Here is a 14,997-nt window from a genome sequence, read left to right as displayed (position 1 = left end):
ATTCCAGTCCATTTATAGTGAGCAGATACTGTGTCAGGAAATGGAGATCCTCAAATTCCCAATTAGTAGCGCACTCTGGGTTATTTTCACTAAAGCTTTCCTAACTGTGACAGCACTGCCTAACGCCCCCTTTACTAGGCTGCGACAAGCTCTTTCCGGAGAGAGCCACCAGGGGCGCTTGCTATAGAACAGACGAGCAGATCATTGGCATGTGTTCTGGAGAATAAGGGGGTCATTCCGACCCTGGCGGTCATAGACCGCCAGGGCCGGGGACCGCGGATGCACCGCCAATAGGCTGGCGGTGCATCCAGGCCAATTCTGACCGTGGCGGTAAAGCCGCGGTCAGAAAAGGGAAACCGGCGGTTTCCCGCCGGTTTTCCCCTGGCCTGAAGAATCCTCCATGGCGGCGCTGCAGGCAGCGCCGCCATGGGGATTCCGACCTCCTTCCCGCCAGCCTGGTTCTGGCGGTTTTGACCGCCAGAACCTGGCTGGCGGGAACAGGTGTCGTGGGGCCCCTGGGGGCCCCCCACAAAGATTTTCAGTGTCTGCATAGCAGACACTGAAAATCGCGACGGGTGCAACTGCACCCGTCGCACCCTTTACACTCCGCCGGCTCCATTCGGAGCCGGCATCCTCGTGGAAGGGGGTTTCCCGCTGGGCGGGCCGCTGGTCGCCCGCCAGCCCAGCAGGAAACTCAGAATGACCGCTGCGGTCTTTTGACCGCGGTACGGTCTTCTGGCGGTTCCCGCTTGGTTTCACAAGGTCTGTATGGCCAGAGCAGTGGTTCTTAACCTGTGGTCCGGTGGAGCCGGAGGGTTCGCTGAGCCTACTCAGGTGGTTTGCAACAACTTAGAAAATTAAATAGAATTACCAGATCAAACAGTTGTATATAAGTAAAGAAGAACATTTTAAAACGTCAGGTAATTGTGAATGAAATTGGAGGCTGAAATGAATTAGTGTCCTCAAATTGATTAATAGGAGCTGTGAAAGTGCATCAAACAGAATATGGTATGGGTGATTGATGGACTCGATTGAATTTAGTAGAGTTCCATCTATTTTTTGGGTATTTTTTTGTGGTTCAAATCATCAAAAATGCGTAGGCCTAGGCCCCCGATTTCCAGTAATGACTCAGTAGAGGGTCCCTGGATTCCAATAATGATTCAGTAGGGGACCCCGGGTTCCAGTGATGATTACATGGGAGACCACAGGAGTCAAAAGGTTAAGATCCACTAGAATGGAGGACGGAATTTGCCACCCTTTCCAGAGGTCTGTGCTACTACAGGTGGGCAGATGATAATAGCCAGCAACAGGAAGTAGAGCTGGTCGGTGGTACACTGTCCTGTACTCAAGTGCCAAGGAAAAGGGGGCAAGATAGCAAACTTCCCACTTGTGCACAAAACAAAGTAACCCTCTTGATGCATGTTTGCTGCGTGTGTGATCGGGAGTGTAGCATACAGACTTTGCACTATTTATGTTTCAACTATAACAGGAAACACAGATGACAAGATGTTTCACAGAATGTTCCACGTTTTGCCCTAGTGCTAAATATATATGGCAAGGAACAGAGCTTGTAAGCTCCCTTCCCTGCTATGCAAGCAAGAAAATGGTCTGGCGGCGCAGTTGCAGCACCTTTCACCTCTAAAGATGTGATGTATTCGAGGTTACTTGTGCATAGGGCTTAGCTGGGCTTCTGTTCTGTTACCTCTCCTCCATTAAATGGCAACTGTAATTGTAAACGCAATGCCTGCATCTCTTTCAGCCGTCCACACCATCGCTCACCTGTTTAACGTTGAGAGGTATTGTGACAGCAGAGACGAAGGGAACAGCACCTTGCCTGGCATGCTTTCTGCCATTGGCCGCACCGACAACCTCTGGCTGAACCCCGTCCGTTCACAGCATGAGGTAAGTTGCCAACATGCAGTGCGCTTTATTGTATGGTAAACTGTCTCGTAACCTAAGGGCACAGCTCTCCTCGTCACAGTTCGGTAGCAAGGTTCAAACATGGCACGGCCTCAAGGCATGACTTCCTTCTCACTGTCCCTGAGAAGACAAGGCGCTGAAAGCGACGTCTCTCAAGGTGCACAAAAAGGACAAACACTAGAGACCATTATCTAAACATTTACTGTAATACAGGTGAGACCATTATTCTGTGCACAGCTGCCAAGTGGTAACTGGAGACCACAGAACCAAGCGGTGACTGCAGGCCACAGTGGCCAAGTGAAGACTGGAGACCACAGCAACCGAGTGGTGACTATAGACCACAGCAGCCAAGTGGTGACTGGAGACCACAGCAGCAGTGTGGTGGAAGGAGGCCACAGCGATCAAGTGGTGACTTAAGACCACAGCAGCCAAGTGGTACCTTGAGATCACAGCAACGAAGTGGAGACCACAGCAACCAAGTGATGACTGGAGACCACTCAGCTAAGTTTTAACTGGAGACCACAGCGGCTAAGTGGCGACTGAAGGCCACAGTGACCAATTGGTGACTGCAGACCACAGCAACCAAGTGGTGACTTGAGACCACAGCAGCCAAGTGTAGCAGGCAAGTGGTACCTAGAGACCACAGCAGCCAAGTGGAGACCACAGCAGCTAAGTGATGACTGGAGACCACAGCAGCTACGTGGTGACTGGAGACTACAATGGCTAAGTACTGACTGGAGACCACAGCGGCCAAGTGGTGATTGGAGGCCACAGCAACCAAATGGTGACTGGAGACCATAGCGGCCAAGTGGAAACTGAAGACCGCAGCGGCCAAGTGGAGACTGGACCCCACAGTGGCCAAGCGGTGACTGGAGACCACAGCAGGCAAGTGGAAACTGGAGACCCCAGCGGCCAAAAAGTGACTAGAGGCCATAGCTGCCAATTGGTGAATGGAGACCACAGTGGCCAGGTGGTGACTGGAGACCACAGCAGTCAAGTGGAAACTGGAGACCACAGCGGCTATGAAGTGACTGGAGTCCACAGCTGCCAACTGGTGACTGGAGGCCACAGCAGTCAAGTGGTAACTAGAAACCACAGCAGCCAAGTTGAGACTACAGACCACAGCAACCAAGTGGTGACTTAAGACCACAGCAGCCAAGTGGAGCAGTCAAGTGGTGAATTGAGACCACAGCAACCAAGTGGAGACCACAGCAACCAAGTGATGATGGGAGACCACTCAGCTAAGTTGTAACTGGAGACCACAGCAGCAGAGTGGTGGCTGGAGACCACAGTGATCAAGTGGTGATTGGAGGCCACAGCAGCCAAGTGGTGACTGGAGGCCATAGCTGCCAATTGGGGAATGGAGACCACAGTGGCCAGGTGGTGACTGGAGACCACAGCAGCCAAGTGGAAACTGGAGACCACAGTGGCTATGAAGTGACTGGAATCCACAGCTGCCAACTGGTGACTGGAGGCCACAGCAGTCAAGTGGTAACTAGAAACCACAGCAGCCAAGTTGAGACTGCAGACCACAGCAACCAAGTGGTGACTTAAGTCTACAGCAGCCAAGTGGAGCAGCCAAGTGGTAACATGAGACCACAGCAACGAAGTGGAGACCACAGCAACCAAGTGATGAATGGTGACCACTAAGCTAAGTTGTAACTGGAGACCACAATGGCTAAATGGCGACTGAAGGCCACAGTTGCCAATTGGTGACTGGAGACCACAGCAGCCAAGTGGAGACAGCAGACCACAGCAACCAAGTGGTGACTTGAGACCACACCAGCCAAGTGTAGCAGGCAAGTGGTACCTAGAGACCACAGCAACTAAGTGGAGACCACGGCAGCTAAGTGATGACTGGAGACCACGGCAGCTACGTTGTGACTGGAGACTACAATGCCCAAGTGGTGACTGGAGACCACAGCAGCCAAGTGGTAATTGGAGGCCACAGCAACCAATTGGTGACTGGAGACCACAGCAGCCAGGTGGTGATTGGACACCACAGCGGCCAAGAGGTGAATGAAGACCACAGACGCCAAGTGGAGACTGGAGACCCCAGTGGCCAAGTGGTGACTGGAGACCCCAGCAGCTGAGTGGTGATTGGAGACCACAGCAATCTAGCGATATCTGGAGGCCACAGCAGCCAAGTGGTGACTGGAGGCCACAGTAGCCAAGTGATGATGGGAGACCACAGCAGCTAGGTGGTGACTGGAGAGCCACGTCCCAAAGTGCAACATGACTATAATTTTTTAGCATTGAGAAAGTTATACTATAGACATAATTGAAGAGCCGAATACATTTTTAGGATGATGGCCAAAAGGTCATGCGAATCTGAGTAATTCACTCCATGTGTAAGTTAAATCCATTCATGTAAAATGTACTCATGTGTATCCTCTTGGTGTACATGTAAATTATACTTTTTTGTAAAATTTTCATCACATGCATGTTATTAAGAAAAGCAAAGATCATTTGGGCAACAGTCTCTAGTCAGGAAACTTACACAGGACCAACAGCATGACATTGAAAGTTTTTGTTAGATTTTTCTCTGTTATGTCCAGCTTGACCAGAAGAAGTTTACTACCTGAGAGCACAAAGACACATCTTGTGGTCCAGTTTTGTGAATTACCCCTTGTGTGGGATTTACTTCTTTGAGGGAGTGGGCACCGCCTACTTGCGGCCTCGTCTTGGACACTACAGAGGGCAGGCATGTTTTTTCATGTGTTCAGTACATGCTATCCACACGTTGCTTTCATGTATCTTACTGTCAGTATCAGGCGAATTTTAATCATTCATAAATTGTGCGTCTTTTGAGTGGCTAAGCCTTTTTATGAGACAGTTGTTCTTTTTGAATTCGTCCCGTCACTTAACTATTTCAAGTCTGAATCTGTCTCTGTGCGTGAATCAATTACCCTGCTAGTTGGAATGTCCATAAAACTCCAAATCCTGTGCAAATGCGTCCAGCCTTCACCCTTTCCAGAATTGTGGTTCTTCTCATTTATGGCAAATCCATTGAATTGTTTGTAATGGGTCTTTTGCTGCACTAATACTCAGTGAACGGTGGCTGGAGTGGGTAAGATGGCGGTCCAAGGGTGTCACCTCTCATAGATGCCTTATTCACGGAAGATCTTGTCACGCAGAATTAGACACTTCTCATTACTCGAGCAGAGTGTGAGGAACGTGTCTCAGTTTAAACTACACAATGACAACAGTGTGCTATTCTTAGACGGAAAACATATGGAAGAGATAGTCAAAGCCACGCAGATGCGACAGAAAGGTATGGGTTAGATGTATTGGGAAAGCTAGGACAATATTGATGCCACAGAAGTGCAGATCCTCCCCGAGGAGTTGTAGAACCAGGTGGTACAAACTGCTGTGTGGCATCTGGGGTTATGGGAATTGCTCGAGGTTATTTTGAGCCAGTGGGCCCCACCATGACCCATTCCAGGGGCCACGACTGTTTGCAGATTTCTGATTTAGCAGAGATAATGACCGTGCCAGCCCGTGAAGGGTCGAAGGCATCACCAGTAGGGTAACCAGTGTGTCATGGGCAATAGTGCAAGGAACGAATACATCAGGAGGTAACCATTTTGGCCTTAAAACCTCACCAGTGTTACCGAGCAGTGGCCGCTTGCCATAATAAAGTAGTTCAAAGTCTATTTTGTTTACCTTATGTCATATTTCCCAGGCGCTGCATATAACGTTAAAAAAATTGCCAGGCACATGGCAACTTTAGAAATATTAAATGCAAGTATTTTTTCAAAAGGAATGTATTTGGAACAAAATAGGGATTTGTTGTAGTGGAACGCAGTGGTTTAAATGGAACTATAGAAGTGCGGGTACCCACTCTTTAGAGTACCTGTTGGCCCCGAGAAGCGATAGTACTCTGCCGTTAAAAGTATTGCAGCACTGCCACGCGCAGGTACTCTCCCTTTCAAATTAAAGAAGCGCAGGTGCTCAGTACCGGAGAGTGCCTGCCCTTTTAAAGCACTGGTAGGACGTCGAAAAGTAGAAGACAGCGGAGCCTGTGTTATACGTGTTCTAATCTTGCAGGATTGTGTATGAAAATGATGCAGGGCAGGTGATTTGCTTCACCCGGCAGCAGGCTCTGCCGTTCTCGGTGCATTACTGGCGCGAGCAACAGTGCTGGACTGGGGTGGTTTTGCGGAGCAGCGCTTGATATTGGTGGTGACTGTGCTTGAGCTCGTGGCTCAGGGTTGAGATTCATTAAAGGAGCAGTATATGTTCTGCGGAACACCGGGCCTTGCTGCAGGTCAGGACTGCGGCCCTTTGGTAGAGTAGTGTTCAGTTTTACTATGGTATAACTGACTTTGATCTGAGTCTGCAGTGAGCAGCACTGCCAGTACACGGGCCAGTCTCTTAAAAACAATTTTCAGCCTCACCACTGTTTTTATTTGCAAATTAAGCACTACTTTTGGCGAGCTCCTGTAGCCTTATGCGTAACTGCCAAAAGTATCCACGTCAAGTATGACATCTTTAGCCAGACCAGATTCGTACCAACAATACCATGCACGTTGCAGTTTTTGAGCGCATATTTACAAACATAAAACTAGAATATAAGTCCCAGAATGCTCCTGGGTATAAAGTCAGAACTGGGTCAAGTTATTACCTAGGACAAAGGGCCATTTGGTAACTATGGTTGAAACGGGCAGCTGTGTTTTCACTCGGGTGTAGTTTGTTGCACAGCTCTTTAGGGTCCCGCTGTGCTCTTATGCTGCTCAGCTGTGTTTTGTGTAAGGCTCAGCAGTAATATACTGCACAGCTCTGTTTTGGGGGTTTTGTACAGTGGCATGCTGCACAGCACTTTAATAACTTACAATGTTCCCCATGGATGAATGTGCGTATGCTTGTTGTTTCGGGAGGAATACATGGAGAATAAAAGCAACACACAAAATCTTCCCCTGTATTTTCCATGCACGTGGGTCAGATGCCCATATCCAACTCTAAGAGTGACGTTAATGTGTAGATCGGAGAAATATATTCTGACCCCAATTTGACCTCTCTCAATGCAGTGTTGTGCACCAGGTCTTACTAACTGCAGCTCTTTTTTCCTGTGTACTAAGTGGGTTTCTTTCTCTTGTCTAATAAACGTCACACTGTACTAAATAGTAAGCATATTGTTTGTGTGTCCTCAGACCCCCACGTATTTGGCCTTCACGACCATCGCTGGCGTCACTGGGGTGGTCATCACCTTGGCACTGATTCTCATGATCACATCATCCACGGAGTTCATCCGCAGGTGCTACTTTGAGGTCTTCTGGTACACGCACCACCTGTTCATCATCTTCTTTGCCGGCCTCCTGATCCATGGAGTTGGGTAAATATGGAGTGTGTTGAACACTTGTACTCATTGAACAAGGAGAACACAACATGGTAGAATTTGGAACAGAACTTGCCCTGAGATAACCACATGCATTAGTGTTAAAGTATATGGGTCTGATTTAGATATTGGCATACGAGTTTCTCTGTCACAACAGTGACGGATATACTGTCCGCACGTCTCAAAATCCCTTAGGATATAATGGGATTTAGATTTTGGTGGATGGAATACCCGTCACCGTTTTGACGGAGTAACTCATCAAACATTATCTAAATCAGGCCCCATGTTTGGTTTAGGGTGAGATAAATGCCAGAGACATCCTCATTGCCATAAACGTTTCCAAACAAATAGAAAAGAGACATGTCTGAGGTAAAAATATGTAAAACAACATGGAACATGGCAAACAAAGGCCTTAAAACATCGCAGAACAGATACTTCTTCACACAACCATGAGAAGGAAGAAGCATCTTCCAGAAAAAAAGGTGTTTTAGCCCAAAACGGAGGGGGGTAGGCAGAGGAAGAAGTAAGAGTGAAAGGAGCTTGAGAAGGGGACGGGGTGGAAAGGGGAGGAGGGGAGCGGAGGTGAGAAGAGTTGAGGTGAAGAGGAGGAGGGTGAAGAGGGTTGGAGAGAAGACAGGCAGAAGAGAGGAGAGGAGAGGTAAAGTGAGGGAAAGGGAAGGGTTGGGGAAGTGGGAGTGGGACTCCCATGAGAGAGAGGGAAAGGGGTATGGATAGTGGGTGAGTAAAATAGAGAGAAAGTGTGAGAGAGTAGGGGTGAAGGGCATAAGAGGAAATGATCGGAAGGGAGAGGAGAAGAACAGAAGAAGTCGGAGGTTAGAGAGAGTGGAAATAGTGAGGGAAAAGTAAAAGGCGAAAGGGAGAAACAAAAGGGTTGAGGGAGAAGTGAAAAGGGAGAGTGACAGCGAGAAGTAAAATGGGCAGAGTGAAGGTAAAAGGAGAAGGGATGAGGAGGACCAGACAGAAGGGAAGCATCCGATAAGTGACACATTACCAGACAGGATTCTTTTCGATTTCAGGCGCCTCGTGCGTGGGCAGACCTCAGAAAGCATGGAGGAGGAACCCTTTGATGAGTGCAAGAGTGAGTTCGAGAAGTGGGGTCGAGACGATGACGATGAAGAGGATGAGTGTGGTGTTCCCAAATTTGCAGGGAATGCACCTGCGGTAAGATCCCTTTAATTGTTTACATTTTTCTTATTCTGCCTCTATAAAGTTGTAGATTATAATGCTGTGCTAAAGAAAAACTCTCTACAGCATAGTTTTGGGCACATATTCTCATTGAAATTGAGTGCAATTACCCAATTTGTTTTCAAAAGTAAAGTTTCGCGCTACAATTCAGAATGTTTTTAACCCAACTAAAACTTTCAGCAGATCTCGCTGCTACAATTGCTTCTGACCACTATATTTAGAAGGGATCTCACTGCTACGAACATGGCCAATCAGATGGTATATTCTGTGTTGATCCACTGGACGGTTACACATTTCTCATTGTGATACCTTTACTCGTATGACAAGGCTACTCCATAGCAATTGTGGGGATAATTACATTATGACATGGGGCACATTTTTATGATGGCCTTCAGGGAATATCATGACACAGATCTTTCATCACTTGAATGTCTGATAGTTAGTTCAATTAAAATTGTTTTGTAAGAGTACATTCAAACCAGGTTGTGTTTTTGAAACATGCGCACTGATTTCTGCTAAGTATGTTTACTGGTCACTTTATGCAGACAACACCCTTTTCTACTTTAAAGGTCTGAGAGACTCACTACCTTCACTCCTAGAGCACTTCGATACTCTTGGGGACATCGCGTGACTGCATATTAATCTGGACAAGTCTCTAGTATTCCCTCTGGGTCCCCTCATGGCCCAGGATGCCATCACTCTGCCAGCTTTACCGTTGCGCTGGGAGACTGACAGCTTCTGCTACCTAAGAATAACGGTGGCTCGCACGACCCAAAACCGGAACTGTTATAATATAGATCCTGTAATGGGGGACTTAAAAAAATGGGTCCAATTTTGGAATATGCCTCCCCTGTCCCTGATGGGACGGTTGGCAGTGGCAAAGGTGGCGTTCTTAACGTGCTGCCTGTACACACTACAGCACTCTTTAGACACACTTCCAAGGGCAGTCTTCAAACACCTGCACTCCTAATTGACAACTTTGATTTGGTCGGGAGGATGAAGTAGAGTGACCTGAGAGATTCTTCACTTACCCCTGTTGGATGGGAGATTGTCACTTCCCAATATGGAACTCTACTATCTAGCATTGCAGCTGCAACATGCAGCACATTGGTTGTCCGATGGGGACAACAGGGAAAATAATTTACTCACAGACAACTCACAGGGAGTGACGCTACCACAATACACCGGGGAGACATATCTGATCAACCATACAGCATCACTCTGGGAACGCACAGTAAGGATGGTGCTGAGAGGGGCCCCTTTGCATGCGATCTTAACTTCTGGAATTTCCAGCTGTTTCGACAGTTGACCGAGACAATTGACACCAGTGCCTGGAGAAATGGGGGATGTCTGACGCTGGGGGACCTTTACCCCAATGAGATGTTCATCATGGTTGAGGCGATACAGGAGACCTTCATCCTGGTTCACGGCCAATTTTTATTGTATGCGAGCACAGTGGAAATAGTGAGAGGCATTTGGCTCACATACCTGGAAGTCTCGGCTTTATCTGAACTGCTAAGGGCCTTGCTGGAACTTGGTGGAGCTAGACACTTAGGGGCATATGTACAAGCCTGTAGCACCATCTTGCACCGCCCTAGCGTCACTTTTTTTTAATGCTAAGGCGGCATTAAGGAGGCCTTTCTCCTGTGCTGTATTTAAAAAGTGGTTCAATGCTTGTATATGGCCATTTTGTAACCCCTTGTTAAAGTGTTAAAGTGATGCACCCACTTTACTCAATGGGCCTCCTTATTCTTTGCTGCACAAGCATCAACTTTTTTGACACTAGTGCAGCAAGGCGCCACAATAGCGTAAAAAATGTTGATGCTATTTTCCTAATAACCACCATGGTGCACCGTATTGTAAATACTGCGCAAGCATGGTGTCTTTAGGTGGGGAAGGGGTGATGCAAGAAAAGTGGTGCATCTGGACCGATGGGCCACTTTCTTGTAAATATGCCCTAAAGTTTCTCACTTATACAGGGCCGTGATTGCAGATATGCCGAGGATCCCCCTCGCCAAGTTCAAGCGGAATGGGGGAAGAATTGGGTACATTGCTAGATGATGAATGGGAGGGGACTTGTGCACTAGTTAAGAAGGGAATGTGTAATGCTAAACTTAAACTGGTACACTTTAACTATTTGCATTATACATATATTACCCCGGTATTCCTCCATAGAATAGATCCCACAAAAATGGATAGATGCCGCCAATGTCAAGGTAGACCCACAACTTTCCTTCACTTAGCCTGGTACTTCCCTGCTCTATACGCCTATTGGGAACTGGTGGTCCCAAAGCTGCATTTGGACCCGGCCACATGTCTATTGGGTCTGGTCGGGAAACAAAAGGGTAGGAAAATGGAGTGGACATTTTTGTAACTGGCCCTGTTGCTAGCAAAATGGTGGGTTGCCATTTCACGTATAAGCCAATTAGGACCCCGGGAGCAGAAATGGATTAAATATGTGGAAGAATGGGCGGTGGTGGAGGAGGTGAGAATCCATTGGTGTAGGAAGGATGAACATGCAGATGAGTACCTGCAAACATGGAGGGAAATCCTCCCAAGTTTTGAAGAGATGGAGGAGGTTTCCGCCGCCATCAATGGGTAGGAGTCTGAAGCTTAGGGATGCACAGAAAGCTACATGGCATGATGCACACATCTGGGGGAAGGTTCAACAGACGTATACTCCTACTGAAATGTTATATAGGTACTGCTCTGTTTGCATGTAATTAACACTGTGTTCTTTCACCTTTATAACAGGAACAGGATGATGGCTCCCTTGTTTGTATTTGTTAAGAGTACAATGTTTACAATGTACATAAAGGTTAATAAAAATTATTTATATTTTAAAAAAAAAGTATGTCAACTAGTCACTATAACATTAGAACCTGAATTATAGGTCCATGCTACAGGCATGGGCTTATAAAGAGGGAGAGAGCCCTTAAGAACTCTGCAGAAGGACTATAACGCTATTAGAACACTACCGTCATTGAGAGTAGAATACTCTAAAACAAAGGAGAAACAGAGAAGCATCAACATTTTTGGAGCAGAAGGTTTATACCATTCGTTACAGTCTGTGAACCACTTGATTGTCTTCAGTGGAGCTCTCAGCTTTCCAGTGCTTAATTAATATGAGAGGAAACATATTCTATTTAGTAGAAAGTTGATGAATATGTATGAAATGTATTCTCAGCCCCATGAAGCCACACTTTTGATGCATATCTTCTTCTGAGGGGGCCACACTCCTAGTTGGGGGGTGCAGGACTCCAGAAGGGAGGGCAGGGGGAGGGAAGCCTCACCCCTGGCCCAAGTCCAACCTGAAGGTACAGACCCCAGGTTGGAGGACCAGTTGCAGGTTAACATCCCTGCACTGGTGGAAGAATTGTGCAGGACTGCTTCTACAAGCACCCTGACAATTTTGGACTCTGGGGGTGCCGCTCCGGCAGGGAGGGTACAGAGCCCCAGGGGGAAGGACCAGGGTCAGGTTGTCATCCCTGACCTGGTGGAAGAGAGAGTGGTCAAAGGGTTCCAGGCACCTGGGGCTACCGCCCCCCAATCTCCACAGTCAGAGTGGTTGGAGAGGCCTGAGGTCGGACTCTCATCCCTGACGGTTATCAGGGGTCACTGTGGCTTGCTGTCCTGGTGGACAGAGTTGCCCCTGGGGGGGACAAAAGTCACACCCCAGGGGTGGAGAGGGCAACACCACTGTGTTGGCCCTGGAGGTACTATCTGCCCATTGGGATACATCTGTGAGCAAAGTAAAGTTATGTACTGCACAGATGGTGTCTGCAGATGTGGAGAAGTGTTCCCCATGGGTTAGCTTAGTGGGCCCTGAGAGTATGGACAGAGGGGTCCAACTGGAGTCAGGAAGGCATAGAACTGGAACATGCCCCTACTGTTGTGGGCCTGGGTCCCTGTTCTATCACCCCAATCAGGGAAGTACATCAAGGTATTGATTGTTCTCCCCTGGCTTTAGGCTGGTAGGGGGTCATGCTGGACTTTTTTGCTTATGCAGGGTCATCCCCAATCTTTTTGCCTCCTGCCTCCTATTTCTTCTGACCTGTTGCTGTAGGCTTTTGAACTCTGAGCACTTTACCACTGCTAACCAGTGCTAAAGTGCATATGCTCTCTGTGTAAATTGTATTGTTGATTGGTTTATCCATGATTGGCATATTTGATTTATTAGTAAGTCCCTAGTACAGTGCACTAGAGGTGCCCAGGGCCTGTAAATCAAATGCTACTAGTAGGCCTGCCATCAATCAGCTCTCATCATGGTTTCCCCAACAAACTGATGTGGTTAGCTGAGGATTTGGAAGTGGCTGTATCACAACATTTGGTCACTTAAGAAAAAATAGTTCATATACTGGCTCATCCTTATAACCACTGATAAGGACCACTGACCTAAATGGCCTAACCACATGCTTATAAGCACTGAAAGTACTATGATTAGCTCTCTTTTAACTACACAAATGGCACCATACAAATCTTTCAACTGCATGGGAAACATTGTTTATAGGTCTGGCTAGGGACAGGTGTAGCTGTTTACCAGAACTTATGCAAGAAATGCGCAATACACAACAAAAGGAACCATGGGCTGTACCCCCTCACTTGTTGAATGAGTGAATGACATTTTGGATCTGCCCACTCTACAGCCATGGCGAATTGTAATTGTCATTTATGGCCTATGTAGTTTTACCTGTTTCAAGCATTTGGCCATTTCAGTGGTAGAGAGGATATCACTACATAGAAATGAAGTTTCCTCCACTACCAGAGGTCCCCAAATTCTGTATCTCCGTGAAGCCTTGGAACTGTGAGGCTGGTGGGTTGATGACCATGAAGCCAAAGACACAGAGTAGTCTTCACGCATAGAGTGTGATGGCAGCAGGCGGCACACCCACAACCACCCCACTACGAGAACAGACCACTCTTCTACAGAAGGTATCACTTAGCTACTCAAGCTCCAGCAGCTGCGGTGGAAGAAACCATCACATTGTTCTTAACGGCATCATTCACTGGCACCGGAGCTGGTGCTCTGTGTTCTGTGCACCAATTCAGATAAACATACATATTTGTAGGTACTCGCATAATGGCAACCCCAGGGATTCAAGAGGGAGAAAATATAATGGTGTTGCCAGGACCTAATGCAAAGAGCCCAAGGCATGTTCCGCAAGCTCACTTTGTGAAATGTCAGTGGCCGCACCATCGACTGCTTGCAGGGCCCACAGCATGAAGAAGATATCATAATCCTTGCAAAGGTGGCATGGCAAAGCCACCAAAAGCACAGAAGGGACGGATGGTGACCCCACTCTCAGCTCCCGAGCAAGACAGTACTGCCCATGGATGTTTCATGAAGAATAAGGTGCCTAATCTGGACACTCGCAAACAAACACAAATGATGGACAGAATGCAGAACCAATCAAACATTCACCCTCAGTCACACATCAATTCTTTTGCTCACCATGGCACCCAAGCTTGGACCCAGCCATATGCAAATCAGTTTTGACCCTGTTCCCCTTGGGAACAGTCCAGCCCGAAATGCCAGGTCAGGTCCTCCCTGGGCTGGAAACAACCATTCTGGGACCGGTTTCAGGGTATCACCCATCATCAGCCAGGCTGGCTTGAATCAAGTGGTATAGTGAGCCTGGGACCCAGGTCTGGGCATACTCGGCGCACTTAGGGCAACAAAAGCAAACAAACACAAATGATGGATGGAATGCGGAACCAATCAAACATTCACCCCCTCAGTCACAGATCTGGGTTTAATCCATCAATTCTGGACCCTCATTTGATCCTCCATGAACCACCTTACTTGCTATATCCCGTAGCAAGCAAAGAGTCTAGAGTCCAGTAAACAAGTCATGATTCCACAAGCCTTATGGTATATTCAAGAGAGCAAATCTTGGTGTCTAGCAGCTCATTCATTACTGTCAATGTAATAGAACAGTCACTGACAAAGCCAGGTTATTTGCTTCTCTTTCAGTTGCCCAGTGGCTCTTTGCTTTCTCAACTCCATCTCCTACCCCTTCCATTGCTGCCACTCACCATGTCCAAAGCAGCCAGCAAAAGCTTGTGTATGTGACTGGGCACATCTTATTAAAGATGCATTTTAATATTTTTCAAAACTTGTATATTTTATTTTTCAGCATTTAAATGTGTACAAATTATTTATTTGGTTTGGACCTTGTGCTTACTTAATTCATTTTAATATGTTGGTCAACAGGAAAGGTCTTTGGAACGACCAGTCTTACTCCTGTGAGAGTGGCATTAGCTGTGTTGTTCCTACATTTGCTTGTCCAGTGCAATCATATTGCTTTTTTTCCTATATTCGTTGTTCCCCTACCTCTGATAGCTCAGCACGACTGACAACATACATTTCAAATTACCCTCATTTGGTGGTCAACGCAACGTATCACTCTCCTTTTATGAAAAAAACCACTATTTGTCTGTTGTGTCCAGATCAAAAGGCTCCTTCAGTTATGTTACTGTAGGAGCTGATGCTAATCACTTGAGTGAAGACATCATTAGGACAGTGTCTGTGA

The 14,997-nt window shown here is 47.2% G+C and overlaps 1 protein-coding gene across 1 annotated transcript in view; it reads left to right on the top strand.

The window, feature by feature from the left end:
- Window positions 1-14,997, top strand: part of NOX1 (NADPH oxidase 1) — a 74,150-nt gene that overhangs the window by 33,378 nt on the left and 25,775 nt on the right. The window contains exons 5-7 of the mRNA XM_069213282.1: window positions 1,760-1,902; window positions 7,074-7,255; window positions 8,296-8,440. Of these exons, the coding sequence (XP_069069383.1) occupies window positions 1,760-1,902; window positions 7,074-7,255; window positions 8,296-8,440 (470 nt within the window). The remainder of the gene's footprint in view (window positions 1-1,759; window positions 1,903-7,073; window positions 7,256-8,295; window positions 8,441-14,997) is intronic.

Source organism: Pleurodeles waltl, chromosome 2_1 (assembly GCF_031143425.1).
Source record: "Pleurodeles waltl isolate 20211129_DDA chromosome 2_1, aPleWal1.hap1.20221129, whole genome shotgun sequence".
In the NCBI taxonomy this organism is placed as follows: Eukaryota; Metazoa; Chordata; class Amphibia; order Caudata; family Salamandridae; genus Pleurodeles; species Pleurodeles waltl.
The sequence above is the reverse complement of the archived record's forward strand: the minus strand, read 5'-3'. Positions and strand labels throughout refer to the sequence as shown.